The sequence below is a fragment of the Aegilops tauschii genome, chromosome 7, assembly GCF_002575655.3.
Source record: "Aegilops tauschii subsp. strangulata cultivar AL8/78 chromosome 7, Aet v6.0, whole genome shotgun sequence".
Lineage (NCBI taxonomy): Eukaryota > Viridiplantae > Streptophyta > Magnoliopsida > Poales > Poaceae > Aegilops > Aegilops tauschii.
In genome coordinates this window covers 639,548,707-639,563,943 of record NC_053041.3, presented here as the reverse complement: position 1 = coordinate 639,563,943, position 15,237 = coordinate 639,548,707, and the positions used below count along the sequence as shown (strand labels likewise).

General features: G+C 44.9%; 1 protein-coding gene across 1 annotated transcript; it reads right to left on the bottom strand.

The window, feature by feature from the left end:
- Positions 1–705: 705 nt before the first annotated feature.
- LOC123494779 (uncharacterized) lies at positions 706–11,528 on the bottom strand. Its single transcript, XM_045231166.2, has 3 exons — positions 11,059–11,528; positions 10,780–10,858; positions 706–1,205 (listed from the first exon to the last, which is right to left on the bottom strand). Exons 1-3 carry the CDS (start codon positions 11,470–11,472, stop codon positions 1,045–1,047), a joined length of 654 nt encoding a protein of 217 aa, XP_045087101.2. The 5' UTR covers positions 11,473–11,528; the 3' UTR covers positions 706–1,044.
- Between the last annotated feature and the right edge of the window lie 3,709 nt (positions 11,529–15,237).

Genomic DNA, 15,237 nt, shown 5'->3' with positions numbered 1-15,237 from the left:
GCTATGATGAACCTTTCTCTAGTCTCAGTCTCTTGGTACCAATAGGAAGGAAGTAGAGCAACATGTTGGGTGTTCTCGTGTTGCCCTATGAGCCTCCTCCGTTTCCATATTATCTCACTATACAACTAGATACAAGTACAACACAATGTTGGATGTTTCCATGTTCGCCTATTATCCTCTCCATTTACACCTTTCCTCACTAGACCATTATAGATTCTACTGTGGAAAAATATCCCCATATGGTTATGACTACCCTTCCACTAGAATATGCATCGAAGAGAAGTAAATAGTATTTTTTGGGGTGTTTTGTGTTTGGTAAGATGCCAAGTTATTACATACATATACCATAATTTAGTCACAATACAACTTGCACATGAAGTCAACCTCGATATGTAAGGACGCGGTTCCACTGACATCTTGTGTGGTCGCATAGCCATAGTTAACTTCCATCCAAGAAGTAGCTTCCATATCATTTGCGCCTCCTATTAGCCATGTTTTCTCCCTTTTTTCAGTCATGAAGGTCCAATTAGACAGCTCATTTCAAACCCAAAGATTCATGCCAACCTTCTCTCGTACGACCCATTGTGTCAACACACATGATGAACAACTTCAAAAATATATTATCTCATGAGCTAACACACTTCTTGACCTACTGTCTTTTCACATGACCCGAGACCTAGCTCCATCGCTAATGTTTCACAAAGCTTTACCGAATGAATATATTCTTGTTGAAACAATCGAGATATCAAAACCATCATGGGAAATGAATAGAAAATCCATTTCAAGTGGATAGGGTGATCATGAGGCAGTATACCAAATCCCCCCCCCCTCATGTTTAGCAATAATGATAGTCACTCGCAAAAAGTAGGAAGAGAGAAATTCAAAAGTTCCATACAAGCCTTCCCATTATCCTCGGGATAGAGATATTTTTGATAATTTCCAACAGGGCTATGCTTCTGGCGAAGAGTTATTTTGCTCATAGATGCGGATTTGAGAAGGCTCCAGCCATTGTGAATATTAAAGCTCATGTTGTGCCACAGGCGGCTAATCCTGCTCTTTGGGCGGCTGCTCCTGCTGGAGCTGCTCATGTTCAGTCGGTAGCTCATTCAAATCAAAGTTGTGGTTGTTCATCATGGAGACATGAGCCCCTCTAGGTGCCATTTTCCCTGCTGCCAAGCTCCCCGCATTTTCACTCACAACCCCACCTAAATAGAACACTTGTTAGGGTCAATTGATATGTCTCCATGAACAAGAAAACACTAACAAAATCTCAAAGAAACGGATGTGCACTATGCTTGAGTTATCCTCTAGTTATTGATCAATAGTGGTGGGTCACACAACCCATCAGTAGTGCTACTTAGAAGTAATGGACGGCGGGTTTGCCATGAATCTGACGATAACTAAAAATCTATTTTTGTTGAAAAAAGTTAGTAGTGACGGGCCCAATATGTGGTCCATCAATGATACATTGTTACCAGTGACAGAGAACAATATTGAGGCTAAACATGCTACTTGTTACTCATATACAACCCACCACTTACAAGCCCAAGTCACAACACGATAGTGACTAAATACTTACCCTGTCATTTAGATCACAACTTAAAACTAGTAGCCCCACACATTAAGCTCATTATTCGTTCCTGCTATCATTAGTCCCTTCTCTAGCTACTAGCACACTTGTCTTCATGATTTGTCCTCCACAGAAACACACACTTCCCTTGTTAATCACTCATCATGTCATACCCTTCCCCTTCTTCCCCGAAAATAAACCCTATGAGGAACAAACCTAGCGCTGGCCCTCCACCTCCTCTAAATGTTGTCATCTCTGCAGAATCTAGCATGGGTGCTGCCTCCAAGACTTCATTGAGTTTGTCCGAGAGGAGGAACACCCAGGTCCAACTCCCTCTGCCACCCAGGCGATGATGGTGTTCATTTCTGCCTCGGTCCTTGCACCATATATACAGGTCAGTGCTCATGGGCTGATGGTGCAGCATGGTCGAGGCCTTCTCCGTCCGGCTTCTCGTTACCTATTCTTCAAGACACTCCCCACCATTGTTTCCTCTATTCGGATCCCCAACTCTATGGCTTCTCCAAACATCAGACGGTGCAATATATTGATGAGAAGAAGGTTCGAGTAGTGGAGACTACACATTATTGGCAGGTGTTAGCTTTGGACTGGCCATGGCCCGATTTTCTTTTTCGATTTGACCATCACTGGCGGACACGTTCATCTAAGTGGTTTGTTACTTCTCCACTAAGTACAGACTACTGAGCATGTTGAACCCATCACTGCTAGGTGTTTCTGGACCTTCACCAGTTAGGCATTATGGAGTAGTGTCAGCAGTTCTGGAATATACAATGGAGAGAGAGAGAGAGAGGAAGAGCATGCGAAGAGGGCTATATGCAGGGAGAATAACCATGTAGTATGTCCCTGTTTGAGGTGGAACAACACACCGTGACATGCCTTGAAGGCGCATGAACTTCTTCTAATTTTAACATACCAAAAACTGATATGATTCATTAAAACCTACTGAACAAAATACATTCCATATCTATAAAGATTAACACTTATTATATTAGTAAAAAGATTCCTGTTAATAATCAAAGAACAAAGCAATGTTTAAAAATATAAGGGTTTTCCATAATGAAGATAATGTCGTCTCTCTTTTTCGACTTTGTTTCTTTGGAAATTATTCGTTTATGGTCCATGATTTCTTTGTGTGCTCGGTCCACCTGGAGCTGTTCATATCTGCTGAAATTTGCATCATCCGCAAAGTATGCACCTATATGTATCGCACTCTTAGTGACTGGCGGTGTCCTGGACTAGGGGGTACTCACCACGTCGTCTCCGATCAGTTGGATTGGGCCGACCGTATACTCATGGGCCAGTTCGGACAACCCCTGTCGCATATAAGGAAGACTCCACAAGACTTGGCGCCCAAGGCGAGGACTCTCCTAAAACCCTAGGCCTCCGGTGTGTTATATAAACCGAGGCCAGGCTAGTCAATAGACAATCTCATATTCATTACCACAGTCTCGTGGTAGACACATGTACTCTGTACTACACCCCATATGAATACAATCAAAAGCAGCATCTAGGGTATTATCTCGTCAAGAGAGCCGGAAGCTGGGTAAAACCCCGTGTCCATGTTACCATCGCTCCAAGACACCTAGCTTAGGACCCCTACTACGAGATACGCCGGATATTGAACCGACAGTGACGTCTTTACATGCGACAAGACTTCTTTCAAACGAAACTTGTACATTAGCTAACGTATTTTCCTTTAAAAAAGAAGAGCTAACATCTTGGCTTCCTACATATAGAGGAGACTTATGAGCTGGATACAACCACCATTGTAGAAAGCCAAATGAAGCATAAAGGCTCCACCGCAGAAAAAGTACCAATGGAAGGACGGAGAGGAATAATTGGTGGCGGGCCCACCATGAAAGGAAATGCTAAGGGAGACTATAGGGAACCGACAGGTAGTGCTAGGGTTAGGGTTTTATTCATCTATTGGTCGATGCCGGAAGAGCAGGCATGGCATGGACAGGCAACTCCAGTGAAGCGGGTGACCAACGATCGATAAGCCGAGAATCTTCAAAGTCCCTGACAGACGAAAATGCTTCCAGGAGGTAGCGAATCTCTCAAAAAAAAGGAGCCTTGAACTTGACACAAAAGGAACTAATAGATCTCATGTTTGAGGTGGATTCTAGACCGACCGAGGCCTACTAAGTTGTCAGCTGTTGGAAAGGCGTGCTCACTTCCGCAAATCAACATCAACGTGTTTGCTAAGGCTATGCAACAGGCATGGGGACTCTACTAGGAAGCCATTGGCAATAATATCTTCGTCTTGAGATTCGACAAAACGGAGTTTAGAATCACGCTCTATATAATGGACCGTGGAAATTTGGTTTTAGTGTGATGGTTTTGAAGAATTGTGATGGTAAAACTAGGCCGTCGAAGATAATGTTTTGGATGACGGAGCCATGGGTGATAATTAAGGATCTTCCCCTATATAAACCATTGTCTACTTTTGGGAATGCTCTCGGGAATTGGCTTGGTGACGTGGTAAAATTTGATATCGAGAAGGATGGATTTATGGGGGGAACCATCTCATAGTTAGAGCTAGAATTTTCATATTCGTTTCATTGGTTCGAGGCTTCTTCCTCCACTCTTCAGCGAAAGATGAGGGGACTGTCTTGATTTTCAATTTGAGAAGATACATCACTTCTGGATTGACTGCGTTAGACCAGCACATGTTGATGAAAGATTTGAACCACATGTTGATTCCTCACCCTAGTTGGGTGAATGGTTGAGGGCACCACTCGAACATAGCTCCTCACACACAGAAACATAGTTGAAGTCGGTGATAGAAAGTGGGAACTTTAGTTTTGGGAGCACTAGGTCAAGAAGGTGCATCTATGTTCACAAGGGGTAAGCAGCGTTGCGCCACCTCCCATTTAGGCACAAGTGCTACAATGCTTATACACCCAGGAAGGACCAATGCAAGCAAGATCGGTGACATGAACTAAGGGATGATTTGCAACTGAAAAGGATGTGGAAGCTGAGGAAGGAGCATGAAAGGAAGGAGGACATAAAAAATTCTATATGGGAAGAAAGGGTGCAAGGCGACTGGGCAAAGAAGACCCATCTACCTCCAGGCAGCACACACGAGGCACTTTTGTTCACAAGACGAGGAAGGGTGGTGGTGATCACCAAAGGCATCACAAGGATTATCAGCTAAAGCTACTGGATAGGAAGAGAGATTGAAGCAAATTTGTGTAGCTAACGGAGGTTTCGAGAGACTAGATCCTGATAATAAATTTCTCTGTGACAGTGATACCTCAACAAAGTATTCTTTCAATCACAACAACCAGGAGATTACTTGAGGAGTTTCACACAAATGGAAGCGTAGCCAATAACAACTTTTCAAACCTCTGTTTTAGTAGCTACTAGTACACACGGGACAACAAAAGGGATGATGATGAGAACATTTAGGTACATCTGGGAAGGGGTCCATGCAATGATGATTTCATACACTCATTCTAGGATACATCCATTGAACATGTTCTCACGGAGAACCAGGCCATGATTCACTCATTATTAGAGCGCTAGACCAATTGGTCATTACCACAAGGAAGAAGAGGGCGTTAACATTTGAGGAGAGGCGGATGCCCCATGGATGCGTGGGAGTGTGCATGTGACAACAATTTCGGCCAGAGTACGTTATACAGGAAGCTTAACAATGTCACCAATGATATGCAACATTGGAGTGGCTCAGTGTTTTGGTTCGTATGTTTAGACATCACTAGGCACAAGGTCAGCTTCGATGGAAAGGAGAGAGCATTGGGATCCAGATCCTTGGTGGAGATCCACGAGATTGAAGCGTAGCTTCATCTGGCACATGCATGGGAAGAAATAATGTATATGCAACATGCTCGATTGGAATTGCTCGAGGAAGACGAACAAAACATGAGCGCGGATGGCATGAGATGTACTACTGACAATGAGATGGGGAAGATGTCGGCCGATTTCTATGCTTGGTTGTTTTCTTGAGGGTGGACGCGGATGTGATGGATGAAGAAATTGAGAATGCACCATTCTAAATTAGACTGACAAAAGCCTTGGGCCACACAACCTCTCGACTATGTTTACCAATTTCACTAGTCGTTGCTAAAAAATGATGTATCGGCAAACTTCAGTGATATGGTTCTAGTCCTGATCCTAAAAATTAACTCACTGGATATACTTCCTCAAATTGGATCAATCAGCTTATAGAACACACTCAGTCATATTGCTTCAAAGGCCTAGTGAATGGTTTGAATGTTCTCCTGTCCATAATGATCTGGGAGGAGCAAAGTATATTTATTTCGGGTAGGCTTATCACAGACAATGTGTTGGTCACGTATGAGTGTGTGCATGCAATCAGGTCAACAAATAGAAAAATCCAATGTTAGCTATTAAACTAGACATGATGCAGGCCTACAAGAGGGTGGTTTGGATTTTCCACAATCTCATGATGAGGGCACTTGGTTTCTCAAATAGGTGGATCTTGATGACTATGACATCTGTTACCTCGACCAGGATTCCTGTCAAATTGAATGGAGGTTGCTCTGTCATTTTTACACTATCAAGAGGGATCTGACAAGGAGACCCACAATCCCCCCATTTGTTTATTTTTTGGCATTGCTCATGAATTCTCAAAGATAAGGAGATCAATGGTGTACATTTTGGGAGCACTGGCCCCCATGTAGCCCATTTTATGTTTGCAGATGATAGTGTAGTATTTCTTCAAGCATCAAATATCAACGTTGTGACCTTAAAATAGACCCTGTTTGACTACGAGTTGGCCACACGACAAATGGTAAATCTTCAAAAAGCCTCAACTTTCTGTGGAAAGGGAAGCAAATAGGAGGACAAAGTTTTTTTTAAATATTTTTGTATTGATCCCAAGGCATTGAGCGAGCATTATTTGGGGCTCGCAGCCGTGGTGGGTAGGTCAACGGAAGCAAATTTTAAATACGTTAGAGAAAACTCAAATGGCAAAGTGATTGGATAGGAAGGACAAGGTATCTCCAAGGCGGGAAAGGCGGTGCTAGTAAAATCAGTGCTTCCAACAACACATACTTACACCATGAGTTGCTTTCAACTCCTAGAGAAAATGTGTTGGAACAAAACTATGCGACAGTATGTAAAACTGTTAGTACCCATAATAGGATTTACAATGGAGATGTAGTATAAGGCCACCGAGAGTATAGTCTATGAGAGTATATGTGAATGATAACCGCTTGCCCTGCCTTATATAGGTGACGAGGGCTAGGGATTACAAGGAATCCACTAGATCTCATACCGTCGCCATGTTAGCTTGCACGCCCAGATGCTCTCCCGGTCCTTATCCGGGCTTATGAGCTGCCCTCGTGCGCTGATCCTCCACTTGGCCTCTTGGGCCTTGAGATAGGCCTGCTACCGGGCTTCCCACTTAGAGGACACCCCTAGTGTATTGCACCTTCAGTAGCCCCCGAGTGTGTCTGGAGTTGGAGTTATGCTTAGCTTCAGGAGTGAGAGCCCAGGCGGCCTCCTTCTGTCTTGTTGGCTAGTCAGATAAGGCACTTGTGACCACGCGACAAGCCTGATTCCACACATGCAGTCCACCCTCCCTACCATTTAATCTATTGTGATCATGTACATTTTTAACTATCGTTGTCAGCTCTTTTCCAACTATAATCGGTTGTGGTAGGGCTCAAAAATTATGGCTCATGGGGTGGATGTGCAGTTGCTCGCTTATTCAGTAATGTTGATACTTGGGGAAACAAATTTCATCATCATCAATATTGCTAATGTTGATACGTTACTGATGTTCCAAGTTCACTCATGTGTATGTACATAAAAATGGAGATGAGGTGTGCAATGTCAACCAATACTGTTGCAAGGCCGACCATTCCTCATCGCAGTGCTGCTAGCCCAGGCGTTCAGTGCTATAAGCCGGTCACGTGATGCTGCAAAGCTAATGGTCAGTGAACTTTTCATTGCTACAAGGTGGTTGACAATGCTGCAAGACCAAGGCATCGATGCAGCATGGCAGGTCGTTGGCATTTTTTACTTTGCCGCAAAACGGTGCACCGGTGCTACAAATTTGGGGTTATCACGTGTTGCAATTAATGTCGTGTTTAGTGTTGTAAGGCTGACCACCATTGTTCTTTTCACTAGCCTACCATGGCCACCATTGTGGCCTCCAAGTGAGTCTATTGCTGAGAAACATGGGTGTATGTTGCAAAGGATGGGGAGAGGAGACGAGAGCAGGAACCAAGTTGGTGGTTGATTTGGCAATGATCTGTGACAGAATTGAACGGTTCGCGGGTGGGCGTAACCTAGGAAGAGTTGGAAGATGCATGCCAATGGTCCATTGGTTCAGGCGTGTATACATTGTGTTTTTTCACTGATTTCTTGCAGTTAATGAGTATGTGTTCTATATCTACTTTTTTTTGTATAGACATGCTCGCATGTTGCAACGTCTTTACGAGGTTTCTCAAAAGAAAATGGAAATATTCAACAGACTGGTTTAGGAGGAAATGAGTCAGCTCGCTCTAGCGCCAGATGCCCCTCACTTGTATTCCTCTCTCTTCACCATATCCATTCGCTCTATTTCCACCATGCATAGACCCACGGGGTTGTCGCAGTGGTGCAACTGCAGGTTCTCACGGGGGGTGTTATAGCCGACGACCAGTGCCACAAGCCACGACCCATGCAACAAGGGGGTGAGGCTTGTGGTCGCATCAATGCAACTACCTTGGTTGTAAGACAATGTTCCTCGCCGGCGCGCCGTCTGTAATAGTGCTTGCATGATACCAGGCGACATCAGGGATGCGCCAGAGCATGGACGTGAGGTGCTGCGAGGGGCTGACGTAATTGTTGGGCATAAGCCACCGCAGGACGCGTCGGGTGCGAGCCAGGACGCGCCGGGTCCGTGGCCGTGCGTGTGTGTGTGTCTGTGCGTGCGTGTGTGTCCTCGCGTTCGAGGGCGTGGGCCGTTGTCTGTAGGCGACATAAACGGAGTGGCGACCACGTCGGGGCGCTGGAATCGGCCTACGGCGACTGCGTACATGCACGTCGGGTGAGTGGGTCTGGAAGCGCGGGACGTGGGGTGTGCATGCGTGCAGAGCGTGGCGTAGCGCGTGCGTGCACGCGGGTATAAGGCCAGCTCTCTCCTCTGTTGTAGCTTGCGGATTGTACTGAGTTCGGGCTCAGGGAAAGAAAAGGACTCCATTCGTGCGGCGGGCGGAGTTCATGCTCCGGCAAAATCACTTGTGTCCTTGCGTCCTTCTTCTTCCTCCTTCTTCTTCTTTGCTGTGTTAGAAAGGACGAGAGGGAGGTGCTGCTGAGCGAGAGGAAGAGGAAGGCCGCGGCAACAAAAATTGGTATTCAGAGCCACAGGTTCGGGGGGCGGCCGTGGCACGCGGCGGCGTTCGCGACGCGCGCGGCGCGTGGCGGACATGAAGGTCTCGGCAACGCGCGGCGAGTCCACGGCGGTGTGGCGCGATGCCGGGCGCACGGCGAGCGCGTGGCGTCGGCAACGCGCGGCGAGTCCACGGCGGGGTGGCGTGATGCCGTGCGCGCGGCGAGCAGCGGCGGTCGCGGAGACGAGGAGGTCGCGGAGGACCTGCGTGGTGTCGCAGAGGCCGCGGCGGCTCGGCGCGACGACCGTGGAGGCGCTGCGCTGCGTTTGACGGCGCAGCGGTGCAGGGCAATAAGCGCGGTGGCGAGCCGGGCGTGACCGGTGCGTGTTATGGGTGCGCACCGGACGCGTTGGGCGCGTCGGGACCGCGGGAGTGAACCGCGTCGAGGCACTGGACCTGGTTGCGCAGACCGCGTACGTGCGCGGCGGGAGCGCGGGCCGGGAGCGCGGGGACGTGGGGAGTGCACGCGAAGGGCACAGCGGCACGGTGGCAGGCGTGGCAGCGACGTTAGGGCGGCGGCGGTTACAACGACGTCGACGGCACGGCGGAGGCCGCAGCGGTGCGGTGCGACGGCCATGGCGACATCGACGACGATGGACTCACCTGCTGTAGTTCGTGGCTTAGGGGAGTGAGTGTTGGGCATAAGCCACCGCAGGACGCGTCGGGTGTGAGCCAGGACGCGCCGGGTCCGTGGCCGTGCATGTGTGTGTGTTTCTGTGCGTGTGTGTGTGTGTCCTCGCGTTCGAGCGCGTGGGCCGTTGTGTGTAGGCGACAGAAACGGAGTGGCGACCACGTCGGGGCGCTGGAATCGGCCTACGGCGACTGCGTACGTGTGCGTCGGGTGAGTGGGTCTGGAAGCGCGGGACGTGGGGTGTGCATGCGTGCAGAGCGTGGCGTAGCACGTGCGTCGCGCGGGTATAAGGCCAGCTCTCTCCTCTGTTGTAGCTTGCGGATTGTACTGAGTTCGGGCTCAGGGAAAGAAAAGGACGCCGTTCGTGCGGCGGGCGGAGTTCGTGCTCCGGCAAAACCACTTGTGTCCTTGCGTCCTTCTTCTTCCTCCTTCTTCTTTGCTGTGTTAGAAAGGACGAGAGGGAGGTGCTGCTGAGCGAGAGAAGAGGAAGGCCGCGGCAACAACATAATAGTCTATTGCAACGATGGGGGAGGGGTGGGGGATAAACAAGTTTTGTGGAGGCTATGGAGGAAGACGGGTTCCACTCTCTCTGCTGCCGCGTGGTGTGATCCAATGCTTCACGTGTCAGATCCGACGGCTGGCAAGCCGACTAATTTTGTTGACACCTATAACATGCCAATTTTTTTTGTACGGAGATGTTTCTAGCCATTGCATGTTTCTTATGTTTCTTATCACAGTTCATATGTCTTCCATGCTGCCACACAGTGCCGGTGCTCGCGTTTGTATACGCAGCTGGTGCCAAAACCAACGTTAATATATGCAGTGACGGGTGGAACTTGATTAAAATAAGGCTTGTATGGCGGCTACGATCGGCCGACTGACGCGTAGCACTGCTAGACCAACGTTAATGGAAACAAAACATGTGCAGCTTCAGTCCAATATATCACTATACTAATGATGACAAAAAACCGAGCATGGATAGAGCTAACAAGCTTCAGTCCAATATCAGTATACTAATGATGCCAAAAGTCCAGCATGGAAAGAGCTAACCAACTTTAGTCCAATATCAGTATACTAATGATGCCAAAAATACAGCATTGAAAGAGTTGACGAGCTTCAGTCCAATATCATTATACTAATGATGACAAAAAACAGCCGTGATACTGACAGAAAAACCAGTATGGAGTACTTACCAACCGAGCTTGAAGCCGCGATGCTTCCCCGCATGGGCAGCACCCCCTGGACCGGCGCCATCTCATTTTTCCCGTCCATCTGCCACAAGAGAACCCAGCGATTAGAAAGTCCAAGGACATATACACACCACGTAGTTCTTGCACATACACATCAGGTAATTCAGTAAGCACTAGTACTAATTCACATGACTAGATCAAAGATTGTCAGTAACTTCAAATCATTAGGCACCGGTTAACTTCAAATCACTAGTAGGAGAGGGGGAAGCGAGTGCGGCTCACCATCTTGTCATCGGAGACAGGGTTTGCATGAAGGGTGGGGGCGCGAGCGCGGCTCACCATCTTGTCGTTGGAGACAGCATTTGCATCCCGGGTGCGGGCGCGAGCGCGTCTCATCATCTTGTCGCCGGAGACAGCGTGAGTACACGGGGCCCCTGGCGCCGGGAGCGCAAGGACCTTCAAGGGGCCTTCCCGGGACTCCCGGGATTCCAGCTCCTCTCTGGTGGCCGCTGGGGGCGGGCTTTTCTGCGGGTCTCTGCCGGACTTGCGCTTGCGAACCACCGGCGCAGGCGCCTGTTGCGCAAGCACCTTCCCTTTCCCCTCGGCGACGGCGGCCGTAGGGGGCGGGGCGGGCGCCGCCAGGCTCTGCTCCTCGTGGTTGGCTGCGGGTATGGCGTTGATGCCGGAGCTAGACATCGCGGTGGATCGGTCGAGCACACGCGCGGAGTGGGTCGAGAAGATTGGGATGAGAAGAATGTGAGCGAGGAGCAGAAGCATATGTTGCCCTTTATGAACTGAAACGGAAGGCACGGGCCAAGGTGGGGACCGCGTGTTGAACTACAGATTTATTTATTTAATACCAGCATTTAATAGTAGCATATCTTTGGTATATTTCTATTAAATATTCTTATATTTTGGTATATCTTTGGTATACTATTAGATATATATTTGGTATACTGGTATTTAATAGTAATATTCTTATATTTAGGAACAATGATATACTACTATTAAATACTATTATCGATGTTACTAAATATAAGAATAGCTGTGACAGTATTTAATAGTAACATTCTTATATTTTGGAACAGAGGTAATATTATTTAATTGTTGTATATCTTTGGTATACTATTAGATATATCTTTGGGATTCTAGTATTTAATAGTAACATTCTTATATTTAATGACGAATAAAGATATATCACTACTAAAGAATATTATCTCTATTACTAAATATTAGAACATAGCTAATAGTACTTTATAGTAATATTCTTATATTTTGGAACGGAGTTAATAGTATTTAACTATAGATTATCTTCGGTATACTACTATTAAATATTATTATATTTAGGTATATCTTTGGTATACTAGTATTTACTATTCTTATATCTTTGGTATAGTAGTATTTAATAGTAATATTCTTATATTTAGAAACAAATATATACTTACTATTTGGTAGTGCATTTATTTGTTCCGGAGGGAGTACTATTACTACCTCCGTCCGGGTTTATTAGTCCCTTTCGTATTTTGTGTCCAACTTTGACCGTATATTTGACTAACAAAATTATAAGTTGTATGTCACAAAACTTATATTGTTTGGTTCATATTTGAAAGAGGATTTCGATGATACTATTCTTAGAGTATATAACTTATTTTTTAATAGTTAAATCAAATGTCAAAGTTTGACCCAAACTACAAGGAGCCCTAATAAATCAGGACAGAGGTAGTAGTAGTCATGATTTAGTTCCCTAGTCAAATAAAAGTAATACTAGCAACTTTTTGACGAAAGATATATCATCTTATTATAGCCATGCATTAAGATATAGATAAGGAATAAAATAAGTATGTTGGTAATCACCTTGCTTCTAATTTGAACCGAATTCTTTATACTCGATTTATTGATAAGGCAAAAGACACCTGTAAAGAATCATTTTTTTAGATAGAATGGTTGCCATTGTATTCAGAGTTCTCGGCAATGCCAGAGTTCAAACGGCGCTAGTACAATTCGGAGGCACACTAAGCCATGTTTTTCACAACTCATTCCGACATTGTTGATTATCTAAGATGTAGGTAATACAATTCACCTCTCTATGAACCCAAGTGATCTTGGACTCAATAAAATTTTGGAGAATGCCCTTCACATCTTCAACCGCCGGACCATGGGGTGAGCCGTCCTTCCCTTCAGAGTTCAACTTGCTCACAACCATCTTGCAGTCCATCTCCAAGACGATCCTCTAGACTCCAACTTCCTTCTCTAGTGCAAGGACATGGCGACATGCTAGTAACTTCGCCACTTTAGGTCTAGTTAGACAGGGTCAAAATGGCATTAGCATACAACAGACTCCCTTGGATGGCCTCTCAGGACTGTAAAACGTTATGTTTGTGGGAAACTACACAACACCAAATACGGGTGTGGCTATCTCATATATATAAGGGTATACGAAGTGTACAAATACAATATACAGAGTCTACACAGAAGCTACATATAAACATTATCTAACAGTCTCCATCAATCTTCACTAGTGGAAAAAGGGCTAGCCACAACTTTCCTTGGTGGCGCGCCATTTACAACCAACGACACCACTATTTTTTTCAAATAGTGATGGCATTGGCTTATTTGGAACGACATTAGTAGGGGCATAGTGGTGGCGTTGGAAACAGGGTAGCATCAAAAATATATGGGATCAACAATTTGTATCAGGCGTAATATATTGCTGTCGTGGAATAGTATGGAACGCCAGCACTATTATATTTAGTTGTGACGTGCTGTTGTAACCGACGCCAGTATTGTTATTTTGTCAATGCCAACATTCTTATATTACTATTTTTTGGTATATTTTTTTATAGTATATTATAGTTTACTTTTATTAAATTTCTATTATTTTAAATAGAAATAATGACATTTTTTAAAATATGCACTTTGAGACTTTCAATTTATTTTTTTCCTTTTTAGTTTAAGACTTGAAATATATAGTTTTTGAGCCTTCAAATATGTAGTTGCACACTTCCAATTTTTTCTTTTTAGTTTTTTATGTGGTGTTCTTTTTTTAGTATATTATAGTTTACTTTTATTAAATTTCTATTATTTTAAATGGAAATAATGACATTTTTAAAAATATGTAGTTTGGGACTTTAAATTTACTTTTTTCCCTTTTTAGTTTAAGACTTGAAATATATAGTTTTGTGCCTTCAAATATGTAGTTTGACACTTCCAATTTTTTTCTTTTTAGTTTTTTATGTGGTGATCTTTTTAATAGTATATTATTGTTTACTTTTGTTTAATTTAGTTTTTTTCCTTTTTAGTTTTAGACTTGAAATATATAGTTTTGAGATGACATTTTTTAGGTGATGATCTTTTTTCTTATTGGGCAAGCCCAAATAGTATTAGAATCCCGTGGGGGTCAAAACCAACGGGGGCAAAGGCCCCCTCGACCCACTCCCTCTCTCTGCCCTGCTGCTCTGTTCCGTTCCATTTTCTCTCCGTCTCTCGCCGCTCGTCGTGCCGCTTCGATTTCGGCCGATTCCGGCGATTGCCGTCCTTCTCCGGTCCCGAGGTACACATATGAGCCTCCCACTCTCATATGGTCCATTTGGATTTTTTTAATTAGAGGTGTGTTTCACATCTGAGCCTCCCACTCTCATCTGCTAGGGTTTCGGCGACGGTAGCAAGGGACGGCGACGGAGTAGACTGTAGGCGACCCTCGGCTCCAACCCAGGTGAGCATATCATCCCTCCCTCTTTTGTTGTAGGTCACTGCCACTGTAATTTTTTATTTGCACCGTTGGGGTTCATCACTCCTAGGCAGTGACAATGTGTTGTACTTGTCTAGAACTAAGGTAGATATATTTTTCAATCTTTGTAGAAACTAGAAGTCCAATCTGTCAATCAAATTAAGGTAGATATATTTTTTAAGTCATCATCTTTGGAAGCATTTTAAATTCTGAAACAAAGTGTTTGAGTTGCTGTTGTAATCCATAAATACCTTGGGGAAAATCTATTGTGTACTACTTTTTCACCAAAGAAAATTTCCACTTGAAAGTAATGCTCCAAGTTAGGTGTGGCAAAATAGTTGAGTGTCCAAAGAAAATTTCCACTCGAAAGTAATGCTCCAAGTTAGGTGTGGCAAATATAGTCACAATCCAATAGTTCTATACGTTACATTGCTATCTAGTTTAATTAGTTCTATACATGCTATCTAGTTTAATTAGTTCTATACATTCCAATATTTATTGAGTGAAATGAAATTGCATATTATCTTGATCGTATACGCGTTGTGTTTGTAGGTCATGGCCAATTCTGGAGGTAACAATGAGTCGGTGTGTGATGTGGACAAGGCCAACAATGAATTCTTAAACACTTATGAGTACGTCATCAAGAGCGTGCAAGGGGAAAATGTTGAGCTAAAGGGGGAGATTAAATAGCTACACAAGGAGACTGTTTAGCTCGTTCAGGAGACTAATCATCT